General features: G+C 37.2%; 2 protein-coding genes and 1 long non-coding RNA gene across 3 annotated transcripts in view; 1 reads left to right on the top strand and 2 right to left on the bottom strand.

The window, feature by feature from the left end:
• Nucleotides 1–1921, bottom strand: part of LOC136032661 (uncharacterized) — a 62185-nt gene extending 60264 nt beyond the window's left edge. Inside the window, exon 1 of the mRNA XM_065712948.1 lies at nucleotides 1553–1921. Within this exon, the coding sequence (XP_065569020.1) occupies nucleotides 1553–1802 (250 nt within the window). The 5' untranslated portion in view covers nucleotides 1803–1921. The remainder of the gene's footprint in view (nucleotides 1–1552) is intronic.
• Nucleotides 1922–7780: 5859 nt separating this feature from the next.
• On the bottom strand, nucleotides 7781–15850 carry LOC136032662 (uncharacterized). Its single transcript, XR_010618755.1, has 2 exons — nucleotides 15711–15850; nucleotides 7781–7929 (listed from the first exon to the last, which is right to left on the bottom strand). It is a non-coding gene; the product is annotated as an uncharacterized LOC136032662 (long non-coding RNA).
• A 252-nt stretch (nucleotides 15851–16102) lies between these two features.
• The window catches only part of LOC136032663 (separin-like), an 86254-nt gene continuing 76839 nt past the window's right edge, over nucleotides 16103–25517 (top strand). The window contains exon 1 of the mRNA XM_065712950.1: nucleotides 16103–16263. Within this exon, the coding sequence (XP_065569022.1) occupies nucleotides 16140–16263 (124 nt within the window). The 5' untranslated portion in view covers nucleotides 16103–16139. The remainder of the gene's footprint in view (nucleotides 16264–25517) is intronic.

A 25517-nucleotide genomic window follows, 5' to 3' on the forward strand; every position in this document is an offset into this window, starting at 1 on the left:
GGGGCAAATAACTAGAATCAATATACATACAGCCCCACTATGCTTGACCCCCAAACCCTAAGGTGCAAATATATATAGCGCAAACTATATATATCCTATCTATCTCCCAAGCGTCACAGTTGTTTCGACCCGCCTACCTGTAAATTGAATCAACTTGGATGGGTTCTGAATAATGGACAAGTACCAATAGAATTTCAAAATTGCAAAATGATAATAAATGTTAGATTATTTGTTTGAAATTTTCCGTCACTAAAACTCCTACGCCCAGGGTAAGTTCCCTCTCCGTCCCCTCTAAAACCGCCTCCGTCCTTCATACAGAATAATTTTCGGTTCGTTTCAAGCATTAATGTCGCACAAACATTTATCAAAATAGGCTTATGTTAGTTTAACATATGTGTAATCTTTAACTGTGTTATAGAACCCTCATTATAAAAGCTATTTACAATCAGTAGGTCTCTCCTTATCGTTCCATCATTTCTTAAGCTAGGAATCATAACGTCATAGGAGTTGCAGTCAGACTGAAAAACTGACCTTATTTCAATCCAATGTATATACAAAGGAATAAAACTATTCAGTATACCAGGGGGCTGCTCTTCCCTCAACCCTCATTTTTAATGCTAAAGTCTGCCCCCCCCCCCTAACAGAGGCGTAGCTCCAGCATTTTCTATTGGAGATAAGTCAAGGGGCAGGGGCTATATAACAATTTTTTTGGGGGACGGTTCCCCCTCCCGAAACGACGCCACTGCCTCATATACATAAGAATTTCGGTAAATGCTGACCTAGCTGAGAAATAAACATACCTTTAGAGTCAGAATTAATAATAATTTATTTAAACCCTCTATACATACATAAAATTCACTTAGAGGAGAACAATTTTTTTTAAATAATAATTAATTTATAATTGCCCCCTTTTGCATTCAGAATTGCATCCTGAATCCAAATATAACATTCATTTGTGTTGGAAATGAACTTTATCCCTACCTGCCTAATGTATAAATATATAGCCCCAATTGTATGTATAACCTAACCTACATTTTTGCACATTTGGGGATGAGAGTGAAGTTCATTTCCAACGCAGATTAATGTTATATTTAGATTCAGAATGCAATTCTGACTCTAAAGCTAAGGTTATTTTATAGTTAGGCCAGTAATTTAAACTCCTCCATATTTACCATTATTTCCATTTATTCAAAGTTTTAATGTTGCTCTTTACCCTCAGTTGAAAAAACTTGTGTGTTTTTCCCTAAGGTATACCAACAAACTTTACCTTTCCCACTCCCTAATGTTCAATTACATGGTCTAGGCTACCCCGAATCGTACGTCAGGGAATTTCCCCTACTCGCAATGAATTTTCCATAGATAACTCTTTCCTTCAAATTGATTGAAATAAAAAGAAACAAATTCATCCGGAAAATCAGCGTATGGAAATTTCATTGCATAGGCTATATACACTTCGGGTATATAGGCTATTTGAGAATGGAGAGTGGGAATGCACCACTAACCCCCAGTTTTGGAAGTTTATAGTAGACTATAAGATATGCATTTGCATTACCTGGTAAATCCTGTGAAGCATTGGCAAATAGAACACACAACCCTGTTTCGAAATTTAATGCTTTGCATGAAGGGTCATTTCTACAAGCTTCAATACAGTGGGATAATATTAACGTATCAGCTTTAGTATCTAAAACTGCTCCTGGAGCACTTAATACATATCCAGTTCTTAGCTCAAATAGCACATTTTCGGGATCACAATCATCTTGTGCTCCGGCAAGAGTGATCACCACTAGTAAGATGAAAATCATAGTTGATACTGAGCTGAAATTGTGGAACGTCTGTCACCCGATGACGATTTCTTGTCAAGAGTTTGAGCACAAATGCGGGTCAACGACATTCGAAAAGACGATCCTTTATTTATGCCTGGGTTGTGAAGAAGTTAGAGGAAACGAGACCCGGAGATGTGCCGTTTGACTTAATTAAAGGCGGAAAAAGTGTTGACAATTGGGATAACTGATTAGGTATTAGGTGCGAATAATTAGTCTCCAACATTTTCAGGTTCTCTACTAGGCGCTTGGAGCCAACAGGGGTGTAACGAGGAGTCTCATAAGACTGAGAAAACAAGTTTTCTTTTTAATTTAAAGTAAAGAACGACATTAAAACTTAAAACGAAAAGAAACTATTCCTTATATGATAGGGGCTGTACCCTCCTCAACGCCCTGCTCTTTACCCTAAAGTTTTTTATTGTTTTAAAAAGTAGGGTTGTGAGAAAGAGTCAAACTTTAGCGTAAAGGGCGGAGCGTTGAAGGGGGGACAGCCTCTATCACATACAGAATAATTTCTGTTTGTTTTATTTTTAATGCAGTTCCTTACTTTCAGAGAAAATAATTGTTTTTTTATTTAATTTTTGACTGTTTTTGAATTAATGCAGGTTTTGATTTTGGCTCACCGTACATGAATAATTAAAACAAAATTTGCATACTACTTTTGCTTCTTTTGGCTAAATGGCTTTCTCAAAATTTTGATCAGACAATTTTGAGAAAAAAGGCGCGGGGGAGGGGATCTAGTTGCCCTCCAATTTGTTGGTTACTTAAAAAGGCCGAGGGAAATTTTAATTTTATTTCAGGACGTTTTAATTAGTAATAAATATACGTAACTTACAAATTAACTTACTTAACGAACTTCTATACTCGTATATTTTTATTACGTATGCGAGAGAGTTCGCCCCCTTATCAATACCTCAATTTTTACACTAAAGTTCGAATTTTGTTCCAGTTCTTTAGAAATGACCCCTGAATCACAAAGGTCGTTTAATTAGAATAAATAGCTATTTCGAAATTACTAAAAATACTTTAGAGTAACGAGCGAGGCATTGAGGAGGGGACGAATCCTCTCATATACGTATTAATTTCTGTTCGTTTTAAGTTTTAATATTGCTCCTTACTTTCAGTTGAAAAAACTTGTTGCTTTATTTTTTTTTTTAAATAACACTGAAAATTTATGGAAATTCTCTTCCCCATGATAAATTCCTGCATGGAAAAATCCTCTCACGTAACCCCCGACCCCCCTACCACCAAAAAAAAACCCTAAAAACGTCAGTATACTTCCCAGCAACCTATGTCATATGTAAACAATTGGCAAACTTCATAACTTGCAGCCGTTCCCCTTGGACTGTGGGGGATTAAATCGTCCTCAAAAACAAAGTTATAAATTTTTTGTCTGTGCTGAGCAAAATGGCTAACTCAAAATTTCGATCGGTTGACATTGGGAAAAAATGAGCGTGGGAGGGAGCCTAGTTGCCCTCCAATTTTTCGGTCAGTTAAAAAGGGCACTAGAACTTTTAATTTTCGTTCAAATGGGCCCTCTCATGACATTCTAGGACCACTGGTCGATAAGATCACCCCTGGGACAAAAAAAAACAAATAAACACGCATCTGAGATCTTTGTTCTGGCAAAAATACAAAATTCCACATTTTCGAGATTGGAGCTTGGAACCTTTACGGTATAGTTTTCTGATACGCTGCATCTGATGGTGTGATTTTCTTTAAAATTCCATGACTTTTAAGGGGTGTTTCCCCTTTTTTCGGAATTAAGGCAAATTATTTTGTCGCTACTTTGAAATTAGATTTCTCCTTTCTCTGATTTCCAGATACATGCAAAGAAAGCGATCCACACGGTTATGCAAGCACCTAAAGAGGTTTTGATCATTTCTGCTGATATCTTGTCGCTTCCTGGTGCCCTACCGTTCTTCATTATGGGAAACATATAATTTTGGCTACATATTTACACAACAGGGGGGGGGAGAGTAAAGTATAGTGGGGCTGCATGTAAGATGTGTTAACTATGATTATTCTGCATATAATGAAGTAAGAATTGTTTCCTTCTCTCCAGTTAGTTCTCTAGACAAATACCGATGTGTTTTTAGAAACGGGGAGGTGTAGATATGCGAACTTGAAAAAATCCTTTTAGATATAATTACGGCTCTCTACCCATCCCTGTCACTTTAGTCACCTAACTCAACCGCATTCCAATATAGTGGAAAATCAAACAGTTCATGGTAACGAACAGTAGCAAGGAGCGACCCGGCTCAATAGTAACGAAACTCGTGTTAAAACTCGTAAAAACTCGAAACTCGTAAAAACTCGAAAAACGGAATTTTGATACTAATATATACATCAAAAGAATCAGATTTTTATGATGATTTTAAATATATAAATTTCATCAGGTTTAGTTATACACATCAAAAGTTACGAACCTAAGGATCTAAAGTTTGCTATTGTTTAAAAAGTAGAGTTGTGAGAAAACGTCAAACTTTAGCGTAAAGAGCGGGGCGTTGAGGAGGGAACAACCCCTTTCATATACGGAATAATTTCTGTTCGTTTTTAAGATTTAATGTCGCTCCTTACTTTCAGTTGAAAACTTGTTATTTTTATTTAGTTTATAATAGTATTGAAACCGTTACAAAAAGGCCTTTGAGGCTAGCTGCCCAAAAAGGAAGATTAGCCTCGAAAGCTTGTATTTAATTATTTTGTTCTGTTTCGTTTGAACGAATTTATCATTTCACTTGATCATTTCTCTTTATTTTTAAGCTGTTGGGTGGTAAACCTGCAGCAGCAACTGAATTAAAGAATTCTGGAGTGAATTCAATTCCTCCCTTTTCTTTTTTATTCACAAATTATATATTTGCATTTATTTTACTAGCTTCTTTACTGATCGAAGCTGAAACAACGCGATCCTCATTAAATTGAAACTTTGATTGGGTAGACATCCTCCAAAATACTTCCTCATTTAAATTACCACTGGAAATTATATCTTCTGGTAATTTGATTTCATTAGAGTTACTTCTGGGAAGATTTCCATTTCCCGCGTCAAGGATGTACTTTGCAAATGCTTCATGCATAGGATCGATCCGTAAATTGTTTTCTAAGTATTTATGCTTGAAATACTTCCAAAGATGACTTTTTTTTATTAAAAATTCAAGAGTTTCACTGTGGCTGCTTCAGAGTTGAACTGATAAATGCTGTCAGAAATTATCTCCAGCAACAAAAATATTTCTTCCAAATAGCAAGCTTGGATTTGCAAAGGACCGCAACAACCGATCTATATTTTATAAGCCATACTCTGATATCATTGGTGTTTCGTAAAGCAGGAAAACTTCCTTTTGAGCTATTTCTAAGGCTTTTTTTTAACCAGGTCCCTTTTCTGAAGGACAAGTCCTTCAATTAAAAAAGGGTAAATTGCATAATTTACAACCCTTGCTCTGGGGGCTTGGAAACATTGTTCGCCGTAGAGTAGTTGCTGGACCTTTCGCCTGTTTTGAACAAAATTACTTTTTCAGTATTTTAATTAGTTTTAAGGGGAGGGGCATCTAAAAACGGCAAAGGGGGAAAGGGGTTCTACTCCTCCAATCACTTTTCAACATACCCTGTAATTTTTAACTCTATACCTTACCCATAGTTTGGATGCTGCTGATACGCGGCTTTGACAATCAGCCTGCACATAGTTTATTTTTATGGTGTTCAGGATTCCTCTCAAGAGCTGTAAAGTGTCATTTAATTCCCGTAGGCCTAATAATTTGACTTTTTTAAGACTATTTTGAACAAATGGCCAATTATAAATTTTGATCAGACGTTTTTGGAGAAAGGATTTGGTTTAGAAAGCCATATCCTAGTCTATTTTGAAACTTAAAAGCTCTTTTAAACACTTAAGAATTCTTCATCCCTTTTTTTAACTTCATAGGATACCTCCAAGCCTCTCTAGTCTTTTTTCTTGGCATTTTCGTCCCCACAACCCTTAATTCCGGTATCAAAGAAACTCTTAGCCTGTTTCAGAACAAATAGACGTTCTCCAACTCGCCAATTTTATTCATCCTTCTTTCGACATATCTAACATACCTCCAGCCTCTCCAGTTCTTTTTCCGAATTTGCTCATCTTCCTGCCTCCCACTTCACGTCCCAAATATAGTCCTAGGCACCGTGACTGACCAATGTTTTAGCATCATCCCTCCCTATTTAGGTGTATTTAATACATTTCCAATCCTCTCAAGTCTTTTTCGTAGTATGACCGTTAAAAAAGTGCAGTAGAGTAAACCAAGGGTAAAATCCGACATTTTTTTTTCAACATTGCAGGATAAAGATTTGAAGCTTGACTTGCCTGAAGGTCCTTGACGACCTCCGGCCTTGGAGAGTTGTCTTGAGGCCTCTTCCCTCGTAATAGCGTGGACATGCTTTCCGAATGCCTCACGGTAATCTGATAGACAAAGAAGATTGGAAAGGCGACGAGGTGCAAAATGTTCCTTCCACCTCTTTGGGGGGAGACCAAGAGGGCGAGGTCCTTGGATTTGACTTATGAAATTTGATTTTCGGGAAACGCGACCGACTCGTTCGTTTTACGTGACCGAGCCAACGAATTTGCTGGAGTTAGATCTTGGCGAGGCTTGTTGATTTGACTTTAAGGCACTCAAGAAGTTCGAAATTCAAGATTCGGTCAAGGTAGGTGATACCAGCAATGCAGTGGAGACATTTAGTTTCAAACACTGCGAGTCGACACTGGTCATCTACCTTCAACGTCCATGTTTCACATGAAATACTGTGATTGAGATAATCAACATATCAAAAAGAAGTTTCTTCGCGACGTAAAGACAAATCCTTGCTTTGCCATTTAGGCATAAGGGCTTTGAAACTAGAACTCGTGAGAGCAATCCGTCTTTTTATGTCTTTGAGTGTTTGCTATAATTGGTGATTATACTGCTAAGATATTGAAACTGTTCGACCCACAGCACGCTCTCTCCGTTAAGTTTCAGATCTGAGTTAATTGTATCTTATGGCTTCCATGAGCAGCACATAGCCTTGGTATTAGATGCATTAATGGTCATTCCTAAAATGCTAGATGCTTTAAGGACTTCATTAACAAGGACTTGTAGGTCCTCAAGCGTTTCGGTCATTACATTGATCTTGTCGGCATAAGCTAGCTTGCCTGTCAGGACAACCCTGTATGTGTGCCACAAGTTGTTTCTACTAGGGATTAAACTGCTGTGAACAAGAGATTAAACAGTTCTTGGGACAGGATAATGCTACTACTGCGATTGCTGTAGCTAGTGACACTAGAGGCATGAAGGTGAAACTTTTAGGGTGAGTTCCAATTAAACAAAAAAACTATATGCATGCAGGTTTTCAAAAAGGCTTATTTGTAATATCCTAGATTATTTTGCGCTATCATAGATAGCAATAATATTGAAGCTTTTAAAGGAGCTAATCCAATGGGGAAACGAAAGTTCTATTGCCTTTTTCAGTAGTCACAAGTTATTGGAGTAGCAAGAAGTCTTATTCCCAAGCCCATCGATTTTCCCAACACATTCAATCAAAATTTTTAGCTAGTCATTGTGTTCGGCATAGTTTCATTTAGAGAGAGAGAAGGATTTATTGACAAAACATACAATAATTATTGCTACTTACCCGAAATATCAACTTATGATCTTATAATCCTCCAATAACCAGTAACTTATGGTCCTTTAAAAAACTCATCATTCTAATACCCAAACGCTGCTCTAAAACACGGGAAATGATGGATAAATCAAATATGGGTCTATAGTTCCCTTGGTCACTTTGAATACAACACTTATGAATTGGGATTACACGGGCAACTTGAAAACAATCTGGGAATTCTCCTTGAGACCTTGACGAAAACACTCATTAATTTATCCACAAAAAAACTTCAGCTATAACAAGAAAAATACATTTAAGTGTTTTTAAAGTAGTGTGATCGCTATCAAATGAATTACTACGCAACCGATAAATATTTTTTTTATTTCATCAACTGGTACAAGTCTAAAGTGAACTGATGCATTATTTGGGTCCTTCAATAAGGAATCGAACGTCAGATTGCCATTGTCAGAATAGACATAGCTAGATTCACACCAATATTTGAAGAATAAATCTGAAATTGATTATATATATCATGTTCAACCTTCGAAGTCTCTCCCATTGCACTAATTAATTCATTAGGTACGTTATTTATAATTAATCCAATCATTTCTTTTATTCGTCCCCAGGTTTTATTACGCATCCTTCGACCTCCTTAAACTTTTTCTCACAATACTTCTTTTTTTCATTTCTTAAAATTGTATTCAACCTGTTTCGATCAAATTTATATTTTCTATTAATCCAACGATGCATTAACTGTGTTTCTAGAAATACCAAGTATGTCAACCCTCCATGTAATTTTGCCAATTATGCTTTAAAACTAAATCAAAAGGCACTGTGCTTATGCTGGTTGCCAATAAAACATTTCAGCAATATCCCAAAAAACTACTGAGTATATTTAATTGAAATTTTCAGGACTACTACTATCATTTTAGTTAAACAGGGGAGTTCATAGTATTCCTGCTTCTGGCTTGACTTCAGAAATTCCCTACCTTGGCAAATGGGAGCATAGTGCCCGACAAAGTCATAATAGCAAGTATGTTGTCTCCGTTTTGTTTTGTCATTTTTGGTCCCATCGTCTGTTGTGTTTACTCAAAATTGTTCCATTGTAATTTTTTGGAGCGTTTCCTTATTTTCCTCTTTTTAGCTCTTCGACATGTTCTATCATCCTAAATTCACCTGATCTACCAAATATTTTTTGTAAATCTGTCAGTTTGCATTTGAATTCGTTCCATTTTTCTGAATTTCTTTTTGTTTCATTTCTAAGCTTTTGGCGGAAGTATTCCAGAGATAATTTAATCTAGATCAACGAAAAATTGCTTCTTTTAATTTTTGAAAGTCGCATAGCCAGTATGTACTTTCTGATTTAGTTTCGGCTGCATTTTATTCACCCATTTATCCTCCAACAATCTATTCAACTCGGTACTTTTTTATAAGAGTACTTATCTTGTTTTTCTCTCATCGGTTGGGGGTTTGTGGCTTGCATTAGATCTATAGCAAACAATCATTGTTGCGTCTCGGATTTTTTCTTCTTTTTGTTCCCTGGCTATTCTATCAGTCTCTTCTTTTTGTTCTAAAGAAAGTAACTCTTTACCTACAGTTCATCATTACAAACTGTTTGATATTTAAAAAGCATATCCATAAGAGTAAGCTAGATAACATTCTAAAAGTCATTAAAAATGTATCATAGCCATTGATTCACATGTGATCTATTGCCAGGATCTATTACCATGCAGGTTAAACCAGGGTAAGTAAGCAAGAAAAAAGTTGAGTTGAATTTAGGGTAAAAACGTTGTCTGGCTTATTTTCGCTTGTTTTTAAAAGTTTCCTGCTTTTTTTCATAATGCCCTGGTGCAATTTTGGTTCATAATCTGGCAACATCATTATGTATCCCTGGTAACTTTAAACCCCGTGTTCTTTTACTTATTTCCACTTATCAGGGTTTAACCACTAAAAGGTAACAACAAATACTTATCTGGCCGCGTGTCACTTGAAACAGCACGAATAACTACGAGAATAACAACATTTTTCATATGTAAAATAGCCTATATTATTGCTTTAATGCTATGTGAAGTTCTGACAAGGAAGAGGCTGAGGCTTCGGGCCTGTTTCTAATTTTACAGGCAAATACACCTTCAGCAATTATTTCAGAGCTGGGTAGCCTAATACAATTTGTGTGGCCAGAAGTTTAATTGTAAGATTGCAAATTGTGGTTGTCATTTGCCTTTTTTAGTCATTCCATTCAAGATACTTTGGATATTTTTTATTGTGATAAATTGTCTTAATGCTCTGAAAAGGGAAAAATATTTAAATTACATAGGATAGGAAAATTTCAGCAGGCTAATCAATTTAAAGTCCTAAATTAGCCGGTGTTTTTTCACTAAAAAATCACCACCTTCTTTGAACTCCAATTATATAGCCCTGTTTTTAGCCCCCTTGAGCCAGTATTCAGTTCCTGATTGCCATTTAGACTAAATTTCACTTTTTCTGTCACTCATTTCTTGTCAATATTACTAAGGGGTCATAGTTAAGCACTAGAGAAGTCATTGTTAAATAACACGTGCTTATGTATATATAGCTTTTTGCTACTTATTCTTCTCTGCGTATATAATGCTTGATGTGGTATAAGCCAAGAGAAGGACCTGTAGACCTGTACAAGAAAACCTGTTTAAAAAGGTGATTCCTTGTAAATTACATAATAATTATAGCTAACACATTCTACATAAAGCCCTGCTCTACTTTAGCCCCAACCCTCCTCATATGGAAATCAATAGCTGAAATTACATATTTTCTATTGATTCTGCCAAACTATGCCTCAACCCTTGTACCTGTTAATTGAAGCAACTGTGGCAAAACAAGAACTGGAAAAATAAGTAAAAGTTGGCAGAAAAACATTGGAAATATATAATTTGGGCTCTATATTTGCAAATTAGGCATGTTAGGGGTAAATTTTTTGTTGTTCATATTTTGACTTACAAATAAAGTGAATATACCACTTGATGCCTTTTTGTAAGTTCTTTACAAATCTAATAATTGCTTATATTGCTAGTTCTAATTTAAGCACTTTTTGACCTTACTTAACCTAACAAATTTTGACAGTGAAAAACATACATCATTTTGTCAAAAATGACCAAAAACATACTTAAATTGAAAATTTGGCATCAAAGAAGAAAAAAAACAGCATAATATTGTAAAATTTATTAATCCAACTTAATTGTGGAAAATCAGTGCTCATAGATTATACAACATTTAAAAAATGGATTAATAATGAAACAATAAGTTTGAGACCAATGTTTTAAGCTTTTTTATACCCAAAAACTATTTGGGTATATTTTGGTCATTTCAAGAGCTCAAAAAGTGCTTAAATTTGAAATTGCAATTGAAGCACTTATTATGTCTGTAAAGAACATAAAAAAGGCATCAAGGGGTATGTTCACTTTATTTGCGAATCAAAAATATGAACAACAAAAAATTTACCAATTACTAGTATAGCTGCATGATTTTCCCCTGGGTATGTAGGCTAAGTGGAAGGTCACTTATACCTGATCCTGTCCCTACTGTTTTTACTTGGTTGAAAAAAATTCAAAGAAAGTTCCCATTGAAAAGGGAAGAGACCAAAAGTGAGATTGAATTTGTCATAGCTTGGAGGTTTGCCCCTTCTGTCTGTTTAAAGAAAACAGATTCATAATTAAAGCTTTGTTCATTTCAATCTTAGGGATGATCTACATTTGCGACACTTCATTAAATGGTTGTAAAGGGATACTTTTATTTATTTGTCTTGTTTGTTTTCTACATGATTTTTTTAAATCTTTAAATTGATATACATTTCTTACAAATTAATTAGTCATACCACAGTCCATTTACAAGTTTTGACCTACTTTGTAAACCTGGTCTCAAACTTGCACATAAATTTATTGAAGCTAGTAAACATAGAACTCCTCTCTGTTTAAAAGAAAATGGATAGACATAAGTAGGTTTTAATACACTAAAGTCCTAGGGCCATGGCAATTAAAACAAAACAATAAAGATTAACTTTAAAATGCTTGACATTACATAAATATAACATTCACAAAGAAAAACTATTCACAAAATTTTACTTTTGTGCTCAGTTGCCAACCTGAGCAATTGCCCTAAATTTTTAAACCTTGCAGAACATTCACCAACCATCCCTTATGACCTACACTCTTGTATGTACATCAACAATTCATTGAAAAGGAAGGACCACCTTACTGGCATTTCTTCCTTTGTAATTATATTTAATGGGTTTGAAAGAAAGCTTCTATGGCTAAGTCAGAAGCCCAGTAAAGGACCAGGTGGTCCTTTAGCCAGGAAGTGCAATAGGAAGCTAGGGGCCAGTAATCCTATGCTTTTGCATGCCCTTCCTGCCTACTGACCCCTGATTTCTCTAGGTAACCTGTTAAGTTTGGGGTAATTCTGGCTGAACTTATAGAGTCACATCACTGACCTTTGTCCCAAACCAAATAAACTGCTAATGCCAGGAATTAACCCTTACTAACCCTTTGGATAAAGGATTCTCAACCTAGAGTGCTAGCCACTTAGGAAGGAACACAAATGTCACCAAAGAAAAAAAATTATTTGGAAAAAGAAAATATTAAAAAAAAACAACTCAAGCCATAGTTGCTCCCATTTTTCACTGCTGTCCCACAAACAATATGTATTTTATTTAGACAAATAAATTTTAAGACAGGTATCAACATAACTACATCAGGGATTTACTTAAGATACAATCAGCAATATGAATGGTTAGTTTTCGTGATATTCTGGTCTTGAAATAATAAAAAAAGAGAAATTATATGCTCTATTTGTTTTCCACCAGCCCATTTGAGAAAAATCATTTGTGACAACAATATACCCATGGTTGGCTCAGAATCTCTCTAAAATGCTTTAAACAGAAGGAATTTTAAAAACAATTATTCTGATCAGCAAGAAGAATATTAACATAACTCTCTAAACTTGGTACTTTTTAAGACAATTTTTAGCAAAGCAAATGCAAAACTTTAATGGTGTCCTATGTCATCTAAAAATACCCATTAAAATGTGTCAGATGTATTTTGATATAAGATGCTTCAAAGACTTTTAGTTGAATCTCTGAAATGAAGGGCCAGGTATTCCTTTACATTTTATACAACATGTAAAAAGAAAAACAGTTCAAATTTTTTCACAAAAGAAGAAGCTTGATGTAAAAAAATAAATGAATTTTTAACAGAAAGCAACTGACATCAATGACATCAAATAAAACAAAATTCATGGAGAATAAACAATTTCAGCCATATATTTAACCTATAATGAGGTGGCATAAAAGATTATTTCTAAAATTAGAAAAAAAACAGTGTTATGGCTTAAAGTTCTGCTCAATCAATAGGAATTGTCTTTTCAGAACTAAGGCCTGAGATAAAGAAACTGATAACCAAAAAACAAGGCACCCAAGAATTTCAGGACCCTCTAGAGAGAAAAGAAGTAGATGTAGGTACTTCAAAATACCTTCCTGGGACATACTTTAGCCTGTAGACACCTTAATTACCTTCATTTGCACTTCAGAGCGAATTAGTTGCAAGAACTGTGAAAGAAGTAGCAAGAACTGCTCCATATTGATGATGGCAATAGATCTGGTCGCTGTGCTAAGGTCAAGCAACAAACCATAGGGACTAGAGAGTGCTGGAGAGATGCAATTTAAGCCCACTCGGTAACAGTGATCACATGGTAGGTATGGTTCAAGGACCATTCTCCAGCAATTTAGAGTTGGCACCACCGCACAACAGCAACTTTGGATAGAGTGTGTGAGATGGTTGGGTATGACAAGCTGCATCATCCTCCAAGCTAACTCTCTATTGTCTTCCACAACTGTTATGGTAGTGAGGGCTGGGAGGGGTTTTCCCACTGGAATCTCCATGGTTTGGCCTCCCATTCCTTGTCGAGCCTCTTTTTGAATTCCTTGGGCGAGGTTGCCGAGACTGTCTCTTGGCTTAGTTGGTTCCAATTGTTCACCACTTGCTGGCTGAAAAAATCTAGTCGGACTTTGGTGTTAATGCTGGATTTGAACAGCTTTTTGGAAAGTCCTCGTGTTTGCTTTTGGTGGGGAGAGAAAGTGAACAGCTTCTGATCCGCTTGCTGGAGGTACCTGTAGGTGAGCAGAATGTCGTTACGCCTACGCTGAAAAACGAGTGTTGGGAGGTTAACAAATTGTAATCTTTTGCAGTAGGACTGACTGTGTAAACTGTCGATGCATTTGGTGGCTCTCCTCTGGACACCCTCAACAAGCTGGATGTCACTCTTGTAAAAAGGACCAGCAACACATGTTCCAAGATCTAGGATTTGCCTGACCAGAGCTTTATATAATTTCAGAAAAACTATGGAGGATTGACTACTGATGGTTCTTTCCAGGAGTCCCAAAAATTTTCATTTGCTTTTGAAACTGCTTGGGCGGTGTGCTAGTGGAATTTTAAGCTGTCATCCAACAGGACTCCCAGGTCTCTACCACTACTAGAAGTAGGAATCAAACTGTCAATGACGTTTTGCTGTCATAAATAGTGTACTGGTGCTGTGGATTACCACAGCAGAAATGAAGAGTGACGCACTTTGAGATGTTGAAGGACAGAAGCCATTTATCTGCCCATGCTTGAATTTTGTTGAGATTGGCTTGTAGGCTAATGTTGTCTGCAGTACCAAATAGCTTGGAGTCATCAGTGTAAAGAGTCAAATGGTTTTTTGTTTCAGCTACCAGGTCATTGATATAGATGAGGAATAAGGTCGGTCTGAGGACAGTTCCTTGAGGGACGCTGCTCAGAACTTGGCAAGGTGTTGAATAGATCTTTTCTCCATCCATGGTAAAAAGCCAAACCTTTTGCGTTCTGCCACCAAGGAAGTCCATTAGCCAGTCGACTAGTTTTTTTTATCAATGCCCATGGCTGTAAGTTTGGAGTGCAAATGACTATGGGGGACTTTGTCAAAGGCTTTTGCAATGTCTAGCAGAATTAGGTCGACAGGAAATCCTCTGTCAAGAAGCTGAGTAATTAGCTCATAAGTTTTGAGCAGGTTGGTTTTTGACTGACTTCCTGGGAAGAAAACCATGTTGTTTGTCCAAGATAATGCTGTTGGAACCTAGGTGCTTGAGAAGTGTGTTGTTGACAATTCTCTCTAAAACCTTGGCGACAGCAGATGTAAGGCTTATAGGTCTGTAGTTTTCAGCTTTAGACTGGTCACCCTTTTTGAATATGGGTGTAACATAAGCAGTGAGGGAACAACTCTGCAATCGAGAGAAAACTGAAATAGATGGCACAAAGCAGGGAAATCTCGGTGGCTCTTTCTTTGAGCAACCTTGGATGGATTCCATTGGGGCCGGCTGATTTGTTGGCATCAATTTTTTTAGCCTCTTTTCCACCATAGGTACAGTGATAACAACTGTACTCATGGGAGATGGTATGACATATTTAGGAGGGGGTGGAGGCTCACTATCTGGTTCTGTTGTTAAGACGGAAGTGAACTGGTTGTTTAGTAAGTTTGCTAGTTTCTGGGTGTCAGTCACTTCTCCTCCATCATCAGTAGTGAGGCATTTAACACAGCACCTAGTGTGGTCTTTACTAGACACATAATTCCAAAACTTTTTCAGATTACTCTTGCATTCATTGGCAAGTCTAAGCTCAAGCTTTTGGTACAGTTGTTTAGTTAAGTTTTGTAGTCTGTTCCAAGCTTGAACATACTTTTCATAGTGACCAGGCTTATCTCTTTTTTTTCCAGTGGTGCAATTTGTGATTTCTTTGTCTTTTAATGCTAGGGGTCATATACGGTAATGTCTTTGGTACAGGAACCAGCCTTTCTGTCATGTTTCTACTCTGAATCTCGGTGACAGCTGTCATGAATTTCTCCCACTGGTTGTCAACATTGCCCTGAAGTAGCTCATCCTAGTCGATAAGTCTTAGATCCTTTCTGATCGCCTCGTAATCCATGTAGACCTATCTTTTGTATTTACTTTTCACTGGATGTCTAGAGGTGATAATTTCTATGGCAAGATGGTTGCTTTCATTTTGATGGTCACAAACATCCCTGAAAGTTTCATTTTCCTAGCCTAAGCTCTTTAAAAGATAGCCAAAAGTAGCTAAAGTAAAATTTTGCCCCTACTTTACCTTAAAAATTCAGTTTAAATAGCAATATAAACAAATATAGACTATATAAAAGGCTATAGGTATTAGCCTAATCATTCAAAATTTTTTCAACTAAAAATTATAGGATGGTTTAGAAACTAGGTCTGTTTGATATGGTAATATTTGACTAACTCACCAATGTGATAGCTGTCTTCCTAAGAACCAACCTTTTTTAATAACCAAAAAACTCTTCTTCTGACTCCTTATGATGCTTAGCCTATCCAAGGCAGGCCTAGAACACCAAAAACCCTTCAGATCCTAAGGAATATGCATAAGATCACGTACAGGTCACTGAAAAGCTAAGATTATTTCCATTATTTACATTTTCCTTGTCTTTTCTCTAGACTTAACGATTTCACATGTTTATCCATTTAAAAAAATATGTGGCACTGACGTCACTTGTCCTCAATAATCTTTTTTTTTGGTGTTAGAAAGTGCAAGCCCACGGACAAGCCTCTGACGTCATTTACGTCTCATAAAACGCTTGGATTAGTCAGATATGTAATCGGACAAGTAAAAGAGCACGAGGTAAATATATTTAAATCAAACACGCGCGAAATTAAAAATGACTGAAGTTCAAAAGTATAAAGATAAAAATGGTGCTTTTGGCTGTGACGATTTAATTCAAATGACCAGAAACTCTAGCAATAAGATGAAATTCAAAATTGCTAGTGTTCCATTTCATGAAAGTAGGTAGCCTATTCCTTTGCTGCATAGACTAGGATGTAAAATTAGGCTAGAGTCAGTTAGTTAGGGGCTATTGCATAGTAAAATTTTTATTATGTGATAGCCCCAAATGTTTTTTTAGGACCATCGAATGGCAAACACTTTCATATTGAACAATAGCATATTAATGTGTTAGGTTCTGTAGTTTGTGTCTTTGTTCTTAGTTTTTCTTTACATGTCCTGTTTATTTTCTTTTTCCCTGTTGGTAAAGACCTCTGGACATGTGTCCAAAATATTCACTTTTATTATTAGGCCTATTAGTGAAGAAAACAGTACTTATCTGTTATAGTGCTGACCTCAAATTCTTTGTCTAAATAGAACAGGAAAAAACCCATGATCACAATACACATCACACTTATCAATACAAATTGCAAACTAAATGAATTTGTTACATGATCAGAAAAACCAGTTCTAGCCTACTTCAATCAAGAATTAGATGTCAGTACTACTACAGATAAGTAGCCTACCATGAAAATGGTTTCTGTTTTTATTTTCCAGTGAAAAGTAAATAGTTTCATGCAAAATGTGTTACTCATGATTATTCTGCATATTATAAACTAAGAATTGTTTGTTAATATGTTTCCTCATGTAGAATTATCTATTTAGGCTTATATCACAATAAATATACAGTACAATGAAAGAAATTATTTGAAAAAAAACTAATTCTATTTCATTTCCATACATAATTATAATTGTTATCACGCTTTCATTCATTTTTATATATCACTAAATTTGATTTTGTCCCTTAAGCAGTAGGCCTATGTAACTAAGCTCATTTTATGTAAATTTATTTGAACAATAGAAATTTAAATCTTGCTTGATTCAAATAGTAGGAATGCACCCATAAAGTCTTTGCAATGAAAAATAAAATAGGGAACCAGAGGGAATTTAGTTTTATTGTTTGAAAGTAAATCAGTAAATCAATGCAAGCAGAATTCTGGCTTTCAGGCCACAACATTAAAAATAAACAATAGTAATTCTACTGCTCTTTCCAAATACAGTTATTACTGTTGTCAGAATTGTCCCCCCTCCAGATAGGGATGAAGTCCTAGCTTCAGAAGCCCCTATATAAGAAAGTTTCTTAAATTGAAGATGTCAGTTACTTTTAAGTAACTGATGTATCACTAATCTTTTACCTTCATCTATCTCTAGGTTATAAATGATGGTTTAGTGTTTCTTTTGGAGGAGTTAATAAAGATTCTGCAAGGAAAATATTCCTTGGGAGATTTTTCCAAATTGAAGCGTATCATCAAACAAACACACTCTTCAAGTACTTTGTCCTTGGTGTGTAAGTCTTAAGGTAATAAGACAAAGCCCTTGCAAGCTAGGTTGGTAGACATTTCATCCCTAGTCTTCTGGTGGTAATCCTACTGCATGACCTGATCATGGCAGAGAAGTGAAAATGGCACCATATTTGAGTGCTAGGTATACACATAGAGGTTGCCAGCTAGATGAGGACTTGCTGGTCAAATACATCCCAAGAAACATCCATGATTATGCCTAATTTTTGCGTTTAGAAAAACACTACAGTATCCCTGGTAGGTGATGCACTCCCATTAGGGAAGATGATGGGGGGTGAAAAATTGAACAAGCCTTCCCAGATAGGAAAATCCCCTTGGAGATTCGATTACCTTACCTTAATTACCTTAACCATCTGAGAGCTTTAAGGTCTTCCAGACCTGTAGTGCTCTTGAGTTGATGACTGCCAGTTGAACCTCCACTGTTTCTTCTCCCACTCTTTGTCAAGTTGGTTTTTGAAGGACTGGATGGAGGGAGTACTGACAGTTGAATCTTTCAGTTTATTCCAATGATTTATGACTCTTCTTGAAAAGAATGTTTGGCGAGTTTTAAATTGGGAGCTTGACTTTGGTAGCTTATTGGAGTGTCCTCTTGTGTTGTGTTGGCTGGTACTGAGATTGCCACCAAATATTGCTGACTTTTTGTTCTGTAGCTTGTAAGTAAGCATCATATCACTGTGCAAGCATCAGTAAACCAGAGTGGGTAGTTTGAGGTACTTGAGGCAGTCCTCATATGAGGTTGATGCTAGACTTCTTATGCATTTTGTTGCTTGTCTCTGTATGTTTTTGATGAGTCTCACATCTTGTTGATAAGAAGGACCAGCAAGACACATGCCAAAATCGAGATGAGGTCTGACAAGAGCCTTATATAATTTTATAAATATAGATGCCTGTCTGCTGTTGATGGTTTGTTTTAATAGTCCAAGACTGGAGCTTGCACGGGAAACAACATGTGGACATGGCTGTGAAATTTAAGTTTATCATCAATAATTACACCTAGATCCCTTTCTTCAGTTCTGTTCTTTAATTGCTCTCTTACTTTGGTGGTGGGGTTGTAGATTGTGTAGTTTGCCATTAGGTCCAAGGTGTAATACACAGCTCTTTCCTACATTAAATTGGAGAAGTCAGTCATGGGTCCAAGCTTGTAACTCATCTATGTTGTGCTGGATACTCTGAGGGCAAGCAATACCAAAGAGTTTGGCATCATCAGTGAGCAAGTGCATGCCATTTTCACTATGGTTAAATATGTCATTGATGTAAATGAGAAAGAGAGTTGGACCCAGCACAGTTCCCTGTGGTACTTTGCTCATTACTTCAGCCTCATCAGAGTATATTGGTTTGCCATCTGTAGTCGTTGCTATTTCATCTGTAGCAAATAAGCAAACTTTCTGCTTGCGGTTTGTAAGGAAATTCATTAGCCAGTCTACGACCAGTCAACAACTAATTGAATTTAAGCCGAATTAACTCTGTACCTGTTTGGAATAAATAACGAGTGAAACACTTTTGAACTTGTAATTGAAACTTGTTTGATAAATTTATAAACTTGTGTATGGTTACGGCTTAAGGATTATTTATGGATTGTGGCTGTGAGTTAGTATTCAGCACTACTATCATCTGAGTCGTGCATTGAAATATTTGGATTACTTGCAAATCACTGGATTACTAGCCCCACTCAAAGATAAGTTATTATTTATTCTCATTGCATTCATTTAGCAAGTGTGGATCATTTCATAATTGTGCTTATTGAGAACTTCTCTGTGGATATACCTCTTTCACTTAATTGTTTTTGGACTGATGCTGAGCTGTGAGTGAAATTTGCTTATGATGGACAATTGGAATACCAGTACGCTTTATTATTGCCCAGTTTTGAATTTTGCTCAGCACAATCTCGATGGGGAGTTGGACCATCAGTCTATTGTGAAATACGCTAGTGATTTTTTCCCGTATGAAGATGTTCTTGGAGCTAAGAAACTTTTATATATCAATTGCTTCCCAGATGAGCCTATACCTCGTCGTTCGGGATCCAGTGCTAAGAATAGTTCATTGTCGGACATTATCGCTACTCTTTCTTGCTGCTCTGCAGAAAATATTGATATTCCAGAGTTCGTGATCAAATCCCCTTCTGAAGTCCCTAGCATTCCGGCGTCAGCTTATTCTATCCTTACCGCCAAAGTCAACCAGTGCCTTGATCAGTTAAAATTGCTTGCTCACCTCAATAGTCCAACAACGTCTATTAATAGTTCTTTGGTCTCAGATAGTAAGGGTACCAATCACAAACCCTCGTACGCTGTTGTTCTTAAATATCTGCCTCCAGAACTAAGAGACCCCGTTTCTCGCAAGAAAAAGCTTGATTCTTTCGCCGGACATGACGGTATTGTGTCGGTAAAGTCCGATCCGGTAAGGAAAAGATGGGTTGTTGTTACGCGGGATAAAGTTTCCGCCAATTCTCTTGCCGCATCTGCTGTTGCGAGCTATCCAAATATTCTTGCTAAAGTGATTGATCGCAAACCTCTTGGAGTAATTAGGGGACTTCCCGATAGTGTTTATAGCAGTATACTCATCTCCGTTATTCCTGGTCTTGTTGAGGCCAGCCAGATCGGCTCTTCTCATACATTCCGTTTAGAGTTCCTTGATTCCGCTGCACTAAAATCTGCCATTGCTACAGGGCTGCGCTTGGGTTACGAGTCTTTTAAAATATCGGAATACAAAGAATTGCCCAGACGGTGTGTTAGATGCCAAAGTATCCATTATTCGTTAGCTCACTGCCCATGTGCCCCAAGTAAGATGAAGTGCTCTAAATGTTCTGGATCCCATTCTAATACTAAAGACAATCCTTGCTTAGAGGCTTCGAAATGTGCCAACTGCGGCGAAGCTCATGTTTCCTATAGTATGAATTGCCCAGTGATAAAACGCGCTCTGAACTCTGCTCCAAAATGAACCAAGCCACTATTTTAAGTTTTGCTTCTCTTAATATTAATGGCACAAAAGACAAAGACTTGTTAATTAATGAATTATTAGTCCATGACATAGTGTTCTTGCAAGAACATCTCTTGACCAAATCAAACGTTTCTAGCCTGAAGCAATCTTCTGTCCACCATTTCTTTTTGCAAGAGGCCAAGAAAACTAGAGGTCACCCTTCCGGTGGCCTAGCAATTTTTTTCCGTTCCCCATCAAAGCCCTCTGTGATTCATTGTGATGATAACATCTTAGCAATTCAATGTGACAGTACTGCCTTATAAACGTTTACTTACCTTGCGATCGACGTTCTATAGCATCGTTCACATCTTTCGCTAAATGTTGCTCCAGTTTAAAGTCTCTACTCGAAAGTCTACGTTTGAAAGACCTAAATTGGGTTTTAGCTGGTGACCTTAACTGTGACATTCTTGGTACCTCCGATAGATCAATCCTCTTGCTAGAATCCCTTCCTAGCATATATCACGTCGCAGTTAAGAGCCTCCCATTCACGTATATTCATAACAGAGGCTGTTCAAAATCGAACCCGGATCACGTGATCTCTTCCAGTTCCAGCTTAATATCATCGATTGTCAGGGTGGACGAAGAGAAGATTGACGACGATCACCTTATTCTTAGCTGTAATTTGTCCTGTGAGCTATCTGGCAAAATACTTTCGGCTCAGCCGAAGTGGCATACAAAGTTGAATTGGGATCGTGCTAATGTCCCACTATACCTTGCTACGCTAACTGCTTTACTCTCGACCATAAACGTGCCATATCACCTGCTGCAAACGTCAGTTTCCTCGCCTTCAAGTACATTTGACCTAAATTTCTATTATTGTCAAATCGTCCATTGCCTTAAATCACCTTCCAAAGCTACAGTGCCTGTGGATAAAGTTGGGATTGGTACAAGAAAGCCTAATTGGAACGTCGATCCTGAAGTAAAACGTGCTAAGCAAAAAGCCAATATCATGTGACCGACCATCTTCCGGAGCTGTTTTCTCTGTGAAACAAAAGTGTAAACTTGAATATAAGGCCAGCTTGAAGAGGGCACGCTTGAATGCATGGCCAGGCCCCACCAATAAGGCTTCCTGGAATAAGGTTATTAATAGTGAGAAATGCTCCCCATCTACCCTATCTTGTCTCCACCTAGTTAATTTTGTTAATCATTATAAGCGTGTGTTCAGTGTATTTAATAGTTTTCTTCAGTCTTTTATTATAAGTTGCTTAAACCGCTTTTACCATATTGTCTCCTGCAGGCTCATGTCCAGCCTGTAGCAATATCTGAAATTCGCCGGGCTTTAAGAAAAATTAAGCGTTCAAATAGCCTTGATGGTGACCGCCTTTCTTACCGTTTTTTTGCTTATGATTGTCCTGCTCTACTTAACCATCTACAAATATTTTTCCAGTCTTGCTTAGCACAGTCGCTTGTTCCTGATAGTTTCCTTTGTGGCCGTGTAACGTCTATTCAAAAGCGAGGCAAGGACCCCACGTCATGTGTGAATTATCGTCCCATTACAGTATCGTGTTTCTTAAGTAAGTTGCTTGAACATTTATTGCTACCAGAAATTGAGTCGAATTGTGATTTTACGCCTTTTCAATTTGGTTTTCGGAAAAGTTTCGGTTGCTCCCATGCACATCATGTTTTAAGCCAACTCATGAAAGATGCCGTAAAAGCTAAAATGTCTTTATACTGTCTTACTGTTGATATTTCTGGAGCTTTCGACAATATTGTGCACTCTCAGGCTCTATTTTCCCTTGCGTCTTCAGGTGTTAATCCTTCCGTACTAAGTTTATTGTCTTCTTGGTATTCAAAGTCTAAAATTCAAGTTACCTGGAATGGCCAAATATCTGACCCGGTAAAAATTAATAAGGGAGTTCGGCAAGGTGCCGTATTGTCTCCTAGTGTATTTAAATGCGTGCTTGCATCGTGCCTGCGTCCCCTTAGAAGTTCTGTTTTTTACGGTAATACTGGTTTGTCTTCTATTGCATATGCAGATGACGTTCTTCTTGTTGCCCGGACTCGCTGTGGATTGCTTTCTAATTTTACTATATTAACCAATGAACTATCTAAGATTGGACTGTCAGTCAATGCGTCTAAATGCGAGTTTATTTGTTTTAATAGCCCTTATGCGGTCGCTCCATTCGTTACTGGGACTGCAGTTCTACCGTGTTCTTCTTTAGTTAGTTGGCTTGGTCTGTGTTTCGGCCCAACACTTTCCGCTACCTGTTCATCCCTAGTGAATCAAGCCGTGAAAAACCTACGCGTCGCTTATGGAAAAATATTCCCAAACAAAAGCCGTTACAACCGCAACGGTTTGTGCATGATTTATAACGCTTATTCCGCTTCTGTGCTTTTGTTTTTATCAGGTATGGCTCATCTGTTTCGTAAGAAAGATCGACATACTCTACGTACGGCTTATTTCAGATATTGTAAATTCCTCCTCCGGCTTCCTAGATGGCACCAAAACAAAAAAATAATTGCTCGATTTGGTTTAGTAGATGTGCCTTCTCGGATTCGGTCTTCCAGTGATGATTTATGTAAAAAGACTGTCAACTTTATTCACGTTTATTACCCTCTGCAGCCTTTTTTCCATATTGATACTGGTTGATTAGCATATTGTCTTTTGTTAGTTTGAATTTTGTTTTTCTTCGCTGTTTATTGTATTTGTTTTTGTTTATTTATTTATATTTATTTATAATACTCCGTACTTTGTGTTTTTTATACTTTACGGGTAATAAAGTTCATTCGTTCATTCATTCATTCGTTCATTCATTCATTCATTCTACAACAACCTGATTGATGCCAATAGCAGATATTTTGGAGTGCAGTCGACTGTGAGGAACCTTGTCAAAAGCCTTAGCAAAGTCCAGCAGGAGCAGGTCAACCAGATGTCTGTGGTCAATTAGGTCTGTGATATCCTTGTATGATTCCTAGAGGTTTGTTTCAATTGATTTCCCTAACTGGAAGCCATGCTGTTTGGGGGACAAGATCTTGTTGGTTGTCAAATGGTTAAGGATTGAATCATTGACTATGCACTCAAGTATTTTGATGACAACTGAGGTCAGGCTAATTGGCTGATAGTTTTCAGGCTTGGAACAATTACCTTTCTTGAAAACCGGTGTAATGTTGGCTATTTTCCAGTCTACTGGCATCTCTCTAGAGGTAAGTGATGTCTGGAAAATTCTCCTAAGTGGTTCTGCTATGATAGCTGCAGTTTCTTTTAATAGCCTGGGGTGTAGGCTATCTGGTCCTGGCGATTTGTTAGTATCTAATTTCTGTAAGCGTCTGAGAACCTCTGTATGCAATAGAGTGATGCTTTCCATTGGGGATGTAACAATGTATTCAGGTTGAAGAGGGTAAAGGACCATTGGGTTCAGTGGTGAAAACAGAAATGATTCGCTGATTTAATGAGTTTGCAAGCTTGTTGATATCAGATATTTCTTCACCTTCCTTAGTTACTAGTTTCCCAATGCCTTGTCTGTTATGGTCTTGGCTAGAGACATAACATAGGATGTTACAATGTATTCAGGTGAAGAGGGTAAAGGACCATTGGGTTCAGTGGTGGAAACAGAAACGAATTGCTGATTTAATGAGTTTGCAAGCTTGTTGATATCAGATATTTCTTCACCTTCCTTAGTTACTAGTTTCCTGATTCCTTGTCTATTATGGTCTTGACTAGAGACATATCACCAAAATTTCTTTGGATTCGTCTTAGATTTGTCTGCATGTTTAGATTCGAAGCTTGTGTATAAATTGTGTGTTAAATTTTTAAGTCTGTTCCTGCTCTTTGAAAATTTTTCTTTGTTTTCAGGGGATGGATGTTTTTTGTATTTCTTCCATTGTCTCTTTTTTTGGTTAATTTCCTTCTTAATATCTTTTGTCATTGTCAGTAGTGTTTACGGTTTTGGGATGAGCTTGCATGGAGTGTACTGTTCAGCTTTGTTTAGCAGTAATTCCTTGAAGCATTGCCATTGTTGTTCTAAAGAGCTGATTTGGACATCATCCCAGGAGATGTTGCTGAGATCCATTCTAATCTTCTCATAGTCTATGAAGGTCCTTTTGATGTAGCTGTTAGTTACTTTGAGGAATGTTATTTTTATTTCTATGGCAACATGGTCGCTTTTCCTGATTTGGGTCATGTACTTAGTATAAAGAAGGGATTCTGGTCTTATAAGAAATATTAGGTCTAGGAGGCTTGGAAGCTGCCCGCTCATGAAACGGGTCGGTTGGTCGACAATATGGTGGAGGCAAGTATCATGGATCATATCTATGATGGGATTCACAGTATCAGAGCTTACATAGAGGAGTTGGTCTTTCGAGGTGATGGTCGGCAGGTTGAAGTCGCCTGCAATTAATAGGTAACCCTTATGGGTGTCTGCAATCTTCCAAATGAGCTCAGCTAGCTTTGCATCTGTTTGTTCAGGTGAAGATGATGATGGGCTTCTGTACACACAGCCAATTCTAACAGTGGGATGGTTTTTACTCTGTGGAACAGAAATATCAAAGAACATTGTTTCAGCATAAGGGCATCCACTGGGATGTACAATAGGAGTTACAAAATATGAGGATTTGGCTAATGCAAGTGTTCCGTGGCAGCAATGACTAGATAATAGATTGGATATAGTGGTAATCTTGCAGATTAACATGTGAGTCTAGGAGCTGGTTTATTGAGTTCTTAGGACAGACCTCAGTAAGTAGTATAACATCATAGTTATTTGCATAAATCATAGATTTCAGCTCGTTGATTTTGTTAGGAAGTTGGTCAACATTTGCGATTAGAGCGGAAAAATCTTGACTTACTTGCTTCCTTTTTAAGTTAGATACTTCCTTTTGGTAATTGTGGATATTTTGGACTGGCTCATCTTCAATAGACAAGAAAGTGCTGCAGGATCTACTATCGTCGGTTGGACTGGTGCTTTCATTTGTGAAGGACTTGAACGAATCAGGACTGGATGAATAAG

This window comes from Artemia franciscana, chromosome 11 (assembly GCF_032884065.1).
Source record: "Artemia franciscana chromosome 11, ASM3288406v1, whole genome shotgun sequence".
Taxonomy (NCBI): Eukaryota; Metazoa; Arthropoda; class Branchiopoda; order Anostraca; family Artemiidae; genus Artemia; species Artemia franciscana.